The sequence below is a fragment of the Hyperolius riggenbachi genome, chromosome 1 (genome assembly GCF_040937935.1).
Source record: "Hyperolius riggenbachi isolate aHypRig1 chromosome 1, aHypRig1.pri, whole genome shotgun sequence".
NCBI classification, from domain to species: Eukaryota; Metazoa; Chordata; class Amphibia; order Anura; family Hyperoliidae; genus Hyperolius; species Hyperolius riggenbachi.
Genome location: NC_090646.1, coordinates 493232758 through 493247143, shown reverse-complemented (window position 1 = coordinate 493247143; position 14386 = coordinate 493232758). Strand labels below are relative to the sequence as shown.

The 14386-nt window shown below is 40.7% G+C and overlaps 1 protein-coding gene across 2 annotated transcripts in view; it reads left to right on the top strand.

The window, feature by feature from the left end:
* The window catches only part of HIRA (histone cell cycle regulator), a 54381-nt gene that overhangs the window by 8549 nt on the left and 31446 nt on the right, over nt 1-14386 (top strand). The window contains exons 4-12 of one of the 2 annotated variants that reach the window (XM_068243115.1): nt 417-507; nt 4230-4324; nt 4423-4518; nt 4645-4805; nt 5439-5606; nt 7452-7565; nt 10769-10839; nt 13143-13248; nt 13359-13574. In XM_068243115.1, coding sequence (XP_068099216.1) covers nt 417-507; nt 4230-4324; nt 4423-4518; nt 4645-4805; nt 5439-5606; nt 7452-7565; nt 10769-10839; nt 13143-13248; nt 13359-13574 — 1118 coding nt within the window. The remainder of the gene's footprint in view (nt 1-416; nt 508-4229; nt 4325-4422; nt 4519-4644; nt 4806-5438; nt 5607-7451; nt 7566-10768; nt 10840-13142; nt 13249-13358; nt 13575-14386) is intronic. The other variant, XM_068243122.1, reaches the window with a different exon arrangement.

The following is a 14386-nucleotide window of genomic DNA, read 5'->3' as shown; positions in this document are numbered from 1 at the left end:
TATATATGAGATTCCTGTGTACACATATATACTTTACAGTCACAATCAGAAATGTACTGTATATCTGACTTTAAAAATATGGGGACTGCTTTATTGAAGCAGCACAAGTAACTAATTTTGATTGGTTTATTTAATTTTTGTGGACTGAACAGCTATTACTGTATATATACATTATTTTTAATGACTATTATCTGAGAAATAGAACATCTTATCATATTTTCTTTTTTAATTACAGTTACAAATTCATTAGGAGTCGGTGCATTTTTTTCCGACTCCTGACACCCAAAATTACTCAGACTCCACAGCCCTGGTCTTGATGTAGTTGAAGGGAAAGTGTACAAACTGTTGTTTCTTTGTGAATTAAACCATGCTTGCCTAGAGTCAGTGGATTCATTCTTGCTTATACTGTTTTTCAGCTTGTGTGAATTGTGTTCGGTGGTCCAACAATGGTGCGTTTTTGGCATCAGGTGGAGATGACAAGCTAATTATGGTCTGGAAGAAATCTGGGTGAGTTGAGTGCTTACGCTGAAGCATCTAAAGCCCGAACTACACGATGCGATTCTTTGTACGATTCGATTACGATTCTATTTACGATCCGATTAAATCAGACATGTCCGATCAGGATTCGATTCAATTCGATTTCCCATTGTTTTGCAATGGCAAATCAAATTGAATCGGATCCCAATCGGACATGACGGATTTAATCGGATCGTAGATAGACTCGAAATCGAATCGTATCGTGTAGATTGGGCTTTAAAGCGGAACTGTAGATACAAATTAAACACATTGTTTCACTTACCTGGGGCTTCCCCAAGCCCCCATCAGCCTTTCTGTCCCGCTCCGCTCCTCGACGAGCCTCCGTTCTCCCACCGCTAGCTACTTTCGGTTTCGCCGCCGGGATACTGCGCCTGCGCGGCTCTGGCCAAGCATATCCTTTCTTTGCGTTCCCCGCTATTGCAGAGGGGAACGCGAAGAAAGGATACTCTTGGCAGGGCTGCGCTGGCCTCGACTTACAAGTCGAGGTACGGAACGGAGACTCGTGGACTGGAGACTCGGCGTAGGACAGGACAGCTGCTGGGGGCTTGCAGAAGCCCCAGGTAAGGGAAACAATGTGTTTAATTTGTATCTACAGTTCGCTTTAACTGCATGAACTAAGGAACAATAAGCATGTTATATGAAGGTAGCTAGTTTATCATAAACTATGTAGTATATGTATTTCTTGCTATCAAACCGCTTCTTTTATTGAAAGCATAAAAGAAAACAATACATGAAAGTTAGAGCTTTATGTCAAACACAAAAGCATAATAAAACTTAATGAGTAAATAATGTAGGATCCATTTCAATGGAGAGAAACAGCTAGTGTTATATGCTGTTAGGGGGGAAAAGGTGGACCTTTTTTTTTGTTTTGTTTTTTAATACGATTCAATAATCAAATAAGGAGGCACTCAAATAGTGTTTACAAACTTGCATTAATCAGTTGTAGGTCAGATCCACATGTTTTGGTAACAGCCATCTTCTTCAGGTGTAAAAATCTATATGGATGTTGTAAAGACAGCATCCATACAGTATATACCCCATGACCCCCCCCAGTCATACTGACGTCAGCGAGTTTGAGCCAGTAGAAGGTGATGCAGTTTGGGTTCATTTATGTGTGACGTGTCAGCTGTTGCCACAGTGATGCGTCACAATGAAGGAGTAGACATAGTCTGCACATGTGTTTTTGGCTCAGGGTGAAAGGGGGAAAAAGGGGGGTTTAAGTATCAATTACTCTTGTATCTAAGAATAGATACAAGAGTTATCACACAAGTCACTAACCCAGAATGAGCATGCAGATCAGATTATTTGACTCTGGTCTGACACTAGTGGCTGCATGCTTGTTGTAGGTGTGTGACAATAAACAACTAAAGCCCAAAGCTTAGCATGATCGCCAGGCAAATTGCATGGTTCATAAAGGAATAAAGATGGTGGCCTCCATATTTCTTTCCCTTTAGATAATGTCCATCATCCTGTGAGGACTACAGTAATGTCTCCCCACCGAACCAGAGAGGGCAATGAGGTGCAAATAATTCTGAATTGATGCAGAATGTTTCAGTTTTTAAATGCTAATGTATATAGCTTGAAAATGGACAGAATTGAATTCTACCTTGGCTTCATACAGTTGGCGCATTTTCAAGCTGCATACATTTGCATAAGAATTGTATGCATCTCATTGACCATCCCAGGAAAACACCTGTATACCATACAAATATATGGGTAAATCACAATGCTGAGACCTTACCTTATGGGCAAAATGCGTCATTCTCTCAAACAAAACAAGTCCATCAAAACTGTAATTAACCAATTATTATTGATTTAAATTTGTAGTTTATCACATAACTACCTTTAATCTAATAGGCTTTTATTCCTTGTTACCCATATTTATCAGTACGAAAGGGACAGAATATAATTAATCATTCACGATCATAGATGTAGCAGTACCTAATCGCTGTATCTAGCCTGCTTGTGAAACCTCACTTTGCATTGATCTCCACCCCTCCTCAGTGGTGAGACATGGTAGACACAGTGAATGACCATCCACCTGAGAGGACATGTTGACTAAAAATGTGTCTGCAGGTGCCTCCCTGTCCCAACCAGTGGATCATAGCTATGAATGGTGCTTTATGCTTCTGAATCCTAACTTAACCTCTTGAGGACCATAGGCTTATAGCGCCCCCCCAGTGACCAGGCTATTTTGTTTTTCAAATTGGTGCTCTGCAGTTTTAAAAGCTCGCTGCAGAGCACTACAACTTGGCACACTAATGCATTTTTACTTCCTTTTGTTGCCACCAACAAAGCTTTCTGTTGGTAGCATCTGATTGCTGCTGTAATGCATGTTTTTTTAAAATTAATTTTATTGTTAATTTTATTTTGATTAAATTGCATTTTTCTTTAAATTTTCCCATGCTTTCCCCGACAGCCAATCATAGCAGATCGGCTCGCATAGGCCTATGAGAGGCGATCATCTGCTGGGCCACCCGTGGGGAGAGCTCAGTGACGAGCTGTCCCCGTACGGCGCTACTGTAGATCACAGCGCTGTACTCTTAAACGGGTTGTCTTTTTTTCTCTTTACAGTCTCCTAGCGGCGATTGCCTCTGGTAGACTGTTGACAGAGCAGAGCTCCCATTCAAGTGTGCACGATCCCCTGCAAACCACTCCCCCAGGACTTGACGCCAATTTGCGTTAGGGGGTCCTAAGGGAGCCACCTTGCAACCGCCAATTGGTGTTAAGTGGTCCTTAGGTGGTTAATATTATGTATGGTTTTACCTACATATAAACTACATATAAACTACCCACAGAGACACTTCAGAGCATAGACTACATAGCTGTTGTTGCAAGCTTAATATGACCTAATACAAAAATTCCCACCATTATGTGGATGTGCATCCTTCTTGCCCTTCACAATTGCATTAGAGTAGCTAGGCAAGGAAAGGGACCCATTCATGCCCTATGCTAATTGGCAATCCCCCTGGAGATCTACATTGTTCTCCAACTTATAAACACATGTTGGAAAATGCCATGAGAGTACCACCTCTGCATTTTACTGGTCCTCTGATACAGTTAGACTTGAGAGGGACCCTGTCAGCATTTCCAAGGTTACTGTGAATAGACTTCTGACCTATAGATCTGGACCTGTGCTAAAAATAAGCAGTGGATTTCAAAATCAAATAATTTTGATTTAAATTGAATGTATTTCATAGACCTTCTCGGTTGGGGACTTTTTCTACATCTAAAAGCAGATTCTGAGAGCCACACACCTCCACTTAATCTGCAAAAATCAGTTTTCTATGATAAGTTATTTTTCATAATAAATTATATTTGTGCATAGTGCTAATAGTAGTTACACAGAAATATTAGCAGACTACTTCCTTTATGCATTTGTTGTGATAACTCTTTTTTTTTTCCTTTGCATAGAAATTGAGCAGAATGTAAACGTGCCAGTGACCGAATTTTGGTCAGATTGCCAACCACTGCTTGAGTGGGTCACTTTGAAGTGGGGTGCTCCTATTTATCCTCCTGAATAAGGCTGGCATGTGATGAGTGTAATGTTTTTGGTCGTTTTGATGGCGGCTTACAAGATCACTTTATTTCTTGGAAGAGGTCCTAGATCTTACAGCAGTCAGACATGATCAGGGTGATGTGAATTTCATGCAGAATGCTACAGAAACTAACAGAGCATGTTCATATTTCAGGTTAATTGGGCCCACTACTGTTTTTGGCTCCAGTAGCAAACTTGCGAATGTAGAGCAATGGCGTTGCCTCACCATCCTCAGGAATCATTCTGGGGGTAGGTACATCTCAAAATCTAGGACGGCTTTGTAGCCGACTGTTAGTGGTTTGTATTTTCCATGTATTAACTGACTGCATTGTACCCTTGCATCTCAGATGTAATGGATGTGGCGTGGTCTCCTCATGATGCCTGGTTGGCTTCCTGTAGTGTGGATAACACCGTGGTTATATGGAATGCGCTGAAATTTCCTGGTAGGTTTTCTAAGGTTCATCTCTACAATATGCGGCAGTTATGATTTTACAAAAAAATCCAGTGGTAATCCCACATTTGTTAGCTGAATCCTCTTAATGACATAGTCATCTTCATCTTATTTATAGAGATTATTGCGACACTGAGGGGGCACTCAGGATTGGTGAAGGGACTTACTTGGGACCCTGTGGGAAAGTATATTGCTTCTCAAGCTGATGACCACAGCCTGAAGGTTTGGAGAACCATGGACTGGCAGTTGGAAACCAGTATCACCAAGCCGTTCGATGAGGTAAAAATGATCAATCAGCAGCACAATAATTCTAATAATTCTTTTTTTATGTCTTGAAATACTCATTTAATTGCAGAGATTTTTTTCCCCTATGATCTGAAAGTTACGGAGTTTAATTGGGTCTTTAAAGTGAACCTCCAGACTAAAAATCTACTCAGCAGAACTGAAAAGGCTTGGTGTTTCTTTAACAGTTTCACAGCATCAGAACTTTGTTTTTCTTACCAAAGCATCATTTTTAGCTGTATTTTTATCTAAGCTCCACCCATCAAAGAAAAAAAGCCTGGGCTTTTTTCCCTGATGCTGTGCACAGCATGATGGTATTTCCTATGTTGTTGTTCACGTTGCTTAGCAACTGGGAGGAGTGATCAGGACACAGGACAGTTGGAACTGTGTATCATACTCCATGTCACCTCATTACAACCAAAAAGATGGCTGCCATAATGAAATCAAACATTTGCCTGTTCTTTTAAAACCGGGTGGGTAAGAGATTATATTACCTATCTATTTTAATTAACATAAGTAATGTAACTTAATAATAGTATGTTTTAGGCTGAAGTTCCTCTTTAAGGTTTTCTTTTGTTTTGATTCAACTGGGTAATAACTAACTCTTGGCCTTCCCGACCTTCCTTGCAGTGTGGAGGAACCACTCATGTGTTGCGTCTTAGTTGGTCCCCTGATGGACATTACCTGGTATCAGCTCATGCAATGAACAACTCTGGTCCAACAGCCCAGATTATTGAACGTGACGGTTGGAAAACCAACATGGATTTTGTTGGACATCGAAAAGCTGTCACTGTTGTGGTAAGATTATCTTTGTGATGCAGGAAATTATCTGCTTTATATAAATATGTCATGCTAGATTGTTTTATTTATTAACATTTTATCAGAATTGTAAGTTGTAGTTCATTTGATCATTGAGCTAATTTTATTTAAAAGCTAGAAGAAAGGAAAATGTTCATACAGTATTACCCATCGTAGCTGGTGAGATTCCAGCTTCAGTTTTAGCAATGAGGACAAGTATTTGTGAGCAGCCAGTATTGCCTTCAATGCTCCTCTTCTCCAGTTTTTTAAAGTGAATCTTTAAGTGAAAACAAAGTGATGAGAGAAACAATTTTATCTATTATTATTTATTGTATTTATAAAGTGCCAACATGTTAAACAGCGCTGCACAATAAATACATAAGGATGACAGATGTAACAAGGTTATTCATAGGACAAAGCTATACAAGGCAAACTGGGTAAAATATACATGATCATCCGATTTTGGGCTGGTCAGGTAGGCCCAGTAATACAAGTACGAAGATGTCATAGGAAAGGAGCAAAGTATTTTATGGCTGTAATTCATTATCAGTGAAGGACTCTATAGTCTTACTGGGTCCTTGAGAAAAACTGTCAGTTGCATAGCTGAATATTAAGGGCTGGTGCACACCAGAAGAGCTTTTCTGAGTGCTTTGTGATTTTAAATGCTCCTGCTAGTGTTATCTTATGGTGTGCACCAGCCCTAACTCTGGCAGGCAGTGAAAGAAGACAAGCGTCACAGCATAGTTATTTGTGTGCTATGCACTGTACATACATATGTCTATCTCATCATGTCACATATCACTTAAGCTTCCATTTAAGTTCTCTTGTATCAGAATGTTGTATTTGCAGTGACGGTATTGCCATCTATAGCATGCATTTCATTATTTTTCTAATGGATAATGTATTTGTTTAACCAGTTAATGACAATCTATCCTATTAAAACGTCATGTTTTAGCCTGTTAACGGCAACATGACATTTTAATACTTCGCGTGTTCCCGCCACCGCTCCGCAAGTGTGCGGATCCTCTACCCAATCACACTGCCTGGAATGAATGGACGTGACCGCGATCAGCGGCCACCTCCATTCATAAAACAGGAAACTGTCAGTTTAATAAAATGTAAAAAAAAAAAAAAGTGATCACTTCCTATAATAGGAGTGTGTTTACTAGCGCCATCCTGTGGCCAAAAAGTAAAATGACACAAACCGGCACATACATATATATACACAATATTAATAAAATTAAAAACACTTCCAAAGCCCCCCAAGAAAATAAACACTTGTTAAAAAAAAAAAAAAAATCAGCTTAAAAAAATACATAAATAGTTGCCTTAGGGACACAGCTTTTTTTATCTATATTTTATGAGGGAAAATTACATTTACTTTACTACATAGGGGCTTGTAATTATGGAACGGAAAAAAAAACAAAACATAAAAATAACACCTATATTTCAAAATAATATATCCATACATTGTGATAGGGACATAATTTAAATGGTTTAATAATCGGGACAACTGGGCAAATAAAATGTGTGTTGGTTTTATCCACAGGAAAACATTTAATTTTAAAACTATAATGGCCGAAAACTGAGAAATTTTTTCCATTATTTTTGTATTTTTTCCATTAAAACACATTTAAAAATAAAAAAAATTCTTAGCAAAATGTACTACCCACATAATTGGTGGCGAAAAAAACGAGGTATAGTTCATTTTGTTGTGATAAGTAGTAATAAAGTTATTAGGGAATAAAAGGGAGGAGCACTGACAGGTAAAAATTGCTCTGGTCCGTTAGGGTAAAAACCCTTGGGGGTGAACTGGTTAATATTTTAAATCTTCCGCATTCCCAGAAATTTAATCCAAAAATCTTCAAGAAGAAACAGAAAAATGGGAGCTCCAATAAGGCCAGCTGTCCGTACTGCTGCTGTGCAGTGGGTAGCAAGGATCGCTCGCTGTCTGTGTGGGTGAGTTCAAGCTTGAATAATTCTGCAGTATGACTTTTGTAAATATTTATAGGAGAGCGTGCAGTGCATAGAAATGACATCAGTGCAGGTGGCTGCATAAATCCTTGGCACATTCTCTGGAGAAGGGTTTTTTTCTTTGGGGGGGGATTGACGCTGTTTAAAGGTAACCTGAAGTGAGAGGGATATGGAAGCTGCCATATTTATTTCCTTTTAAGCAATACCGGTTGCCTGGCTATCCTGCTGATCCTCTGCCTCTAATACTTTTAGCAATAGACCCTGAACAATCATATGCAGATCAGATGTTTGTGACAAGCTTTGTGTTTTTGTTTCAGATATGTGAGTCAGACGCTAGTGATGCCAGAATGATCAGCAGGACTGCCGAGCGACTGGTATTGTTTATAAGGCATTTAAATATGGCAGCTTCCATATACCTCTCACTTCAGGTTCCCTTTAAATGAAAGCATCCTGTTTGGTAGCGGTTAGGTTTGCTCACAGCGCACTTCCAGTTGCAACTTCCTACTAGTTTTTCTAGTCTCTAGTCCAGGGGTCCCCAAACGTTTTGGGTCGAGGGCCGGGTCAACATACTTCAGACTGCTGGGGGGCCGGAGTATACATAAAATGATGTAGAAGTCTTTGCGGGCCAGACAGTGAAGCATACCCAGGTGACAACCTGCAGTCCAATTGGACAACAGTGTCACCTGATGTGGAATTTGATTGGAAACCAGCAAATTACTGTTTCCTGACTAAATTCTATATGCGGACCACCAATATTTAAAGATGTAGCTCACCGCATCCATAATACATTTTATGAGTGGGCCGCCAGAAAAAAAGCCTCAGGGGGCCACATGCGGCCCGCGGGCCTTAGTTTGAGGACCACTGCTCTGGACCATAGATTTTTCCTTTTTTTTTTTTTTAATGGAGTCTGCAGTTGATTAACTGATTGGATTTGTGAGAAGTCACAAAGGTGGTTCAGCTTTTAAGCTCCGTACACACGCTACGTAGACCGTGGTCGTAACAAAACTTTTGACGAGCAAGTAATATCGGCGCACATTTGAATTCAGCGTTGGGAAAATGACGGTCCCCCGATTGGATTGTTACCGAAACGCTACAATGAGGACCCTGAAAGTGCGATATTTGCAAAACGTATCTTGAATGCATTAATTGTTTGCTATTGTGTGGTACAAACGATTAACACAGATTATTGTTCGAATTGATCCGCCAGGATGGATCGGTCTACGGGCTCGATTCACAAAGCGGCGGTATGGCAGTTTGGACGTTTTAAAGGTTAAGACGTCCAAACTGCAGCGCAAAAGACTTTGTGCGCCGAAAACGTCGCATTGTGCGCGGTACGCCGGAAAAAAACAAAGCCCGATACGACGATAACGTCACATGTGGTGTGACAAAAACGGGGCATATGGTGCCCCTTTAACGTCGCACCAAGATGCCCGACCTTTAGGGCGCACTAGTGCGACGTTTCAGGGGCACCATATGCCCCGTTTTCGTTGCACTGCATGTTTTGCGCGCAGTGCTACGTTTTTGCCGCGATGTAGCTTTGCGCGACTATTAGTACGCGCAAAGCTACTTTACATGCGCTAATGGGCTTTTCACTGCGGCGCTAACACTTAGCGCCGCATAGCCCAACATGGACGATAAGCACTGTCTTGTACAGTCGTTGGGGCACTTTTTAAAAAACTAATCTCCTCTAACCCATTGATCCTTGTTAGTTTCCAATGACTGTGGTCTAGTGTGTGTACATCGCTTTAAACTCCAGCTGTAGAGGAGTTGAGACTGAGATCTTCAGCTGTATCTCCACTTTTCCCTAAAGAAAAAAAGTATTTTAAAGAGAGTCTGAAGCGAGATTAAATCAATGATTTTAACTTGTATTAATGTTACGCACTATAGCTAGTGCTAAAACGCCGCTATCCCGCTGCAAAACGAGGGGTTTATAACCCCCAAATCCTTCTGCAAACTGCGGGGAGCGCTTCCTGATTGAGGCAGAGCTAATGGCTGTAGCTCTGCCTCTTTTCGTGTCAATCCCCGCTGATCACCGCCTATCTCCGCCCCTCTCAATCTTCCTTCACAGAGAGGGGCGGGGAGAGGCGGAGATCCGTGTGGCAATTGACACACATGGAGGCAGTGCTTCAGCTCATAGCTCTGCCTCCATGAGCAGCAAAATCCACGACCAAGAAAGCCGTGGATTTTGCAGAGGGGATTTGGGGGCATAAACCCCTCGTTTTGCCGCGGGATAGCGGCGTTTTAGCACTAGCTATAGTGGTTAACAGTAATACAAGTTAAAATCATTGATTTAATTTTGCTTCAGTCTCTTTAACATGTTTGATGACAGCTATGTCTATGTAACCAACCTGCCTTTTTATTTTCATTTTAAAAGTTGCATTGCATGGCTGTCTCAGGTGTTAGTAATTACTCCCAACAGTGCTTACCGTATGTCATTGTTCACATTACAAAGATAAGTCATCAGTAGCCCATATCCTTGTACTAAATTATCTTTGATGTTGCCAGCAGTTCAGTAGAGGGGTGAAAGAGCTTATAAAAGTCAATTTGCAATTGTGGTAACAGTGGGACATATTCAATGCACATTCAGCCTGATTAGTGTGGCATCTTATTCTGTAAATTTTGGAGCTGATATGCCTGTATTTGAAAAAGTATGTAAAAGAATGCAAGTATTCTGTGTTGTTGATCAGAGGTTCAGTTTAACATCTTTTAAGCACTCTTAAGTACACTAATAACACTTTATTTGACATACAATGCTAGTCCAAGGGCTGTGAAGCATTGGTTTAGCATGGCTGTGAGTGAAGTGGCTGCTTTGGAATTTGTACGAAGCTTCTGTCCAAGACTATAAATAAAAGCACAATCAGGAGAATAGTAGTATGAATTTGAGTGCTTTAGATGTTATGTGATGCTAATGAGAGCTGATATGCTAGGGCTGTGTTGCATGAGAGACTTAATTGCTGCTACTAGTCAAATTTTAATGTTACCCAATGCAGTTTCTAAGAAGAAATGACATATTGCATGAACTAGTTTCTACTACTATAGGGAAACATGGTAGCAGTTGCATTTGGTAACATTAGTAGCAGCTGCCCAGTAACTTAGCAGCAACTAAGTTTAATGCATGACATGGCCCTAAGATATAACTTATTTATTATTCAGCTTGCCTTATTAAAGGAGTGTCTGTTCTTTTTCAGCTTACCTGCCTTAAGAGACCCTTGGTGGTAATCCATGATTTATTTGACAAATCTATTATGGACATCTCATGGTAACTGTCTTCCTATGTTGATATTTGTTTTTATTATTTTACCTTCTGTTTGAATACATACGGCTGCACATAATGAGGATGTTCTCCTTAGGACAATTGTTCATCCTGCACGTATCAAAGTTGCCATTAACGATACAATTCTCCGTATGATTGGAAACGATTGTTTTGGGCCCACCAACTGAAAGAAACGTTATGCAATTCATTCAGATAACTGGAATTGTTCTGAAATCAATCCAAAACATGGATCGATTCCATCAATCTAATCTATTTGCATAGCATCTTTCAACTTGTGTATGAACGGACGATCGATCGAAGTGGATAATCTATCTTCTAGAGAATTGTATTGTAATGGGCTCCTTTAGAGACTTCCTCCTAACTCATGAGTAACTTGTGAGTTGAGGAGTTCTCTGATGCAGAGTTTGGATAGGGCTTGTGTGAGTACATGGAGAAGCAGCATTTTATTATTATGTGTAAGAAAACGTTTGGGAGCTATACTTTATATATGTTTCATGTTGGGTCACATTAATTGGCTCACTTGTTAGTGGATTCACCACATGACTCCTGCTCCTGTGTGCTTTCAGGCAGTTAGAGGTGGCAGGGCCATTTAGTGCTTGTACCCAATTTTGTAATATAGCCAGGTGTCACAAGTGATGGATTTTGGTCCATCCAGTTGATACCTGCCAACCCTAACCCTGAGTGGATGCCCCCCACTGGGCTACATGTGCAGCATCTGAGCAGCATTGTTTAGTCCTCAGTTACTGGTCTGTCGAATTGCATGGTTTAACTGCTCTTCTGATCTAGACCAAAGACAAACCCTTGCATTTATTATGTGATAGAATGAAAGTTAATAGAGCAGATTACCTGAATTTACTTACCTCGTCCCTGTGCTGAGAGAAATCGCCTTTATGCGGCCAGCATTGCAGCTACAGTTCCTCCCTGCTTACTGTGGAGTAAAGTATGTAACTGTCCCCCTGCTTTCTCCACTGTGTTCATTAAAGCCTTTGGTACTGCTCATCAGCTTGTCCTGCCTGCAGTAAGAAAGAATTTCTCTTTCATTTTCCTTTAACTCTTTTAGAAGGAAACTAGGTTGAGAGTGTGAAGGGATAAATGCTCAGTAAACCTGACATGTGGAGAACAAGATGTCCTCCGAGTCCCCTCCATTGCACTGCTTTCAGCCAAATTAAAGCTCCTGAATGGCTGCATCACGCACTACCTTGATTGTGCTCCGATGACAGGGAGCGTTCTGCAGGTGTGCAGTTACTGGTCTATACAAACTGCACATGCCTAGAACGCTCCTGGCCCAAAGAGCCCGATCTAGCAGGCATGCATAATGTAATACATTGTACTAGGAACATCATTTAAATGTTTTGTGATAGCTGGGACAAATAAAATGTGGTTTTTTTTCTACAGTAGAATTATGTAAAGCTATAGAGGATGGAAATCAAGAAAGTGTATTTTTCAATTTTTTCCCTTATTTTCCCTATAAATGCATAGAAAAATAAAGTAATTACTGAAAACAAGTATTGCCCTCAAATGGCTTAATTTGTGGCGGAAAAAAAAACAAGATATAGTTATGGCCTAATGAATGGGAGGAGCACTGATGGGTCAAAATGGCTCTTGGCGGTAAGGGTAAAGGCGCGTATACAATCTGTACTTTTTCAAACGACGGGTCCGTCAGACCGTCCCGCGGGGCGGTCGTTCTGCCGACAGTGAGTGCATGTGAGTACAAGCTGTCGGCACACTGATAAGACGGTGGATCAGTCAAAAACAGTCTATCAGTTTGCCGACAGCTGGTACTCACGTGCTACTGTCAGCAGAACGACCGCCCCACGGGAGGTTCTGACGGACCAGTAGTTTGAAAAAGTACGGCGTGTGTACGCACCTTAAACTAACCTGTGGAGTGAAGTAGTTACTACAGTGAGTAACAGGTTTAAATGCATTGAATGTAAATTGAAAAAACTGTGCAGTTTACCAGTAGTGAAATAGGGGCATGGCTTGAAGTGTCATATTTATCTATTGGTGGGTAAAGTTGGGCATGCATCTTGTGTCTGTAGGCTTCTAAGATGTAGATGCATTGGATTATCACAACTCGTAAACACATCAACCAAAGCTTTGTATGAGAACTCGATGTTTGCCCTTCCAGTCACTGCTGCCCCAAGGGTTTCATTTGTAGATGCAACTCTGGACAAGTGACAGAAGCTTTTATCCTGCCACTCAGTTCAGCGTCACTCACTTTCTCTATTTTCCAATCACTTTAGTGTCGTAGCATATTCATAAAAGCTTTTTCCCTGGAATTTTCATAGGACGCTGAATGGTCTGGGCATACTTGTGTGTTCGATGGATGGATCCGTAGCTTATTTGGATTTTTCACAAGATGAGCTTGGCGATATACTGAGCGAGGAAGAGAAGGTAATGAGACCTGCCTCATTATTGTGTTCATACCTTATGTACTTCTCCATTTGTATTGTATGTTTATGCTTTTGGTGTATCGATTTATCATGTGCATAATTATTTTGCAGAATAACATCCACCAAAGCACTTATGGGAAAAGTCTTGCCATCACGACAGGATCCCAGCTTCCTAATACCATCATAGAAAACCCTGAAATGCTGAAATTCCAACAGAGGCAGCAAGCACAACAGGATGGAGAACATGGGGTAGCTGCACAGAGAGAAGCCCAGGCCCCCAAAGTGGCCAGCATGGTCAATGGAGAGAGCCTGGAGGACATCCGAAAGGTACATTATTGTCTGCAGCTGCATAACAAAGCATGTGTTATGTAATACAATCTTCCATTGTGTGGTTGAACTAGCATGAGCGTGACGTGTCTGTATGAGAAACCTGGCGTTTTGGAAGAGCAGGTCAAATGGCTCAGAGTTTATATTGTTTCTGCTGAATCTGAAGAACCTTTGTGGGGAACACAGAGCCCTGTACAAATATGTCAGGAAGTATAAACAAACAGAATTTTAGAATAAGTGTAAAGTAGCTATAATGATGTTTTAGGAAAGTTTTTGATTTTATATCACAATAGCAAGAATACACAAGCAACAACAAACATATTTTCCCAGTTTGCTTATTACACTTAAATCCCTAAACCACTGGGAAACGTTAAAGCGGACCTAAACGCAGAACATCCTCTGTGCGCTAAAAGATACGCAACAGCAAAATAACCTTTAAACAAAAACATCTTTGTTACAGCTGATACAATTCCTACAATAAATCTGCACTGTTTCTACTTCCTGCTTTCATGGAAGCAGACATATTATTAGCATCCTGTGCTTTCAAATGAGCTTATCTTACGTGTCAGTCAGGTGACACAGGAGAGATCAAATGACAACTTGTGATTAGACACAAATGAGGGGGAATTAAACAGGCTAAACTCTCTAAATACATACAGGGTGTACAGTATTTCTCTCTGTTTGTATCCTGTGCAAGAGTTCGGGTCCACTTTTAAAGGAACCTGTATTTATTTCCTTTTAACACAAACTCCTGTCCCTATTATGACTACTCAGCAGAATAAACTATGCTGCTTCTTCCCTGCATCTCTTGC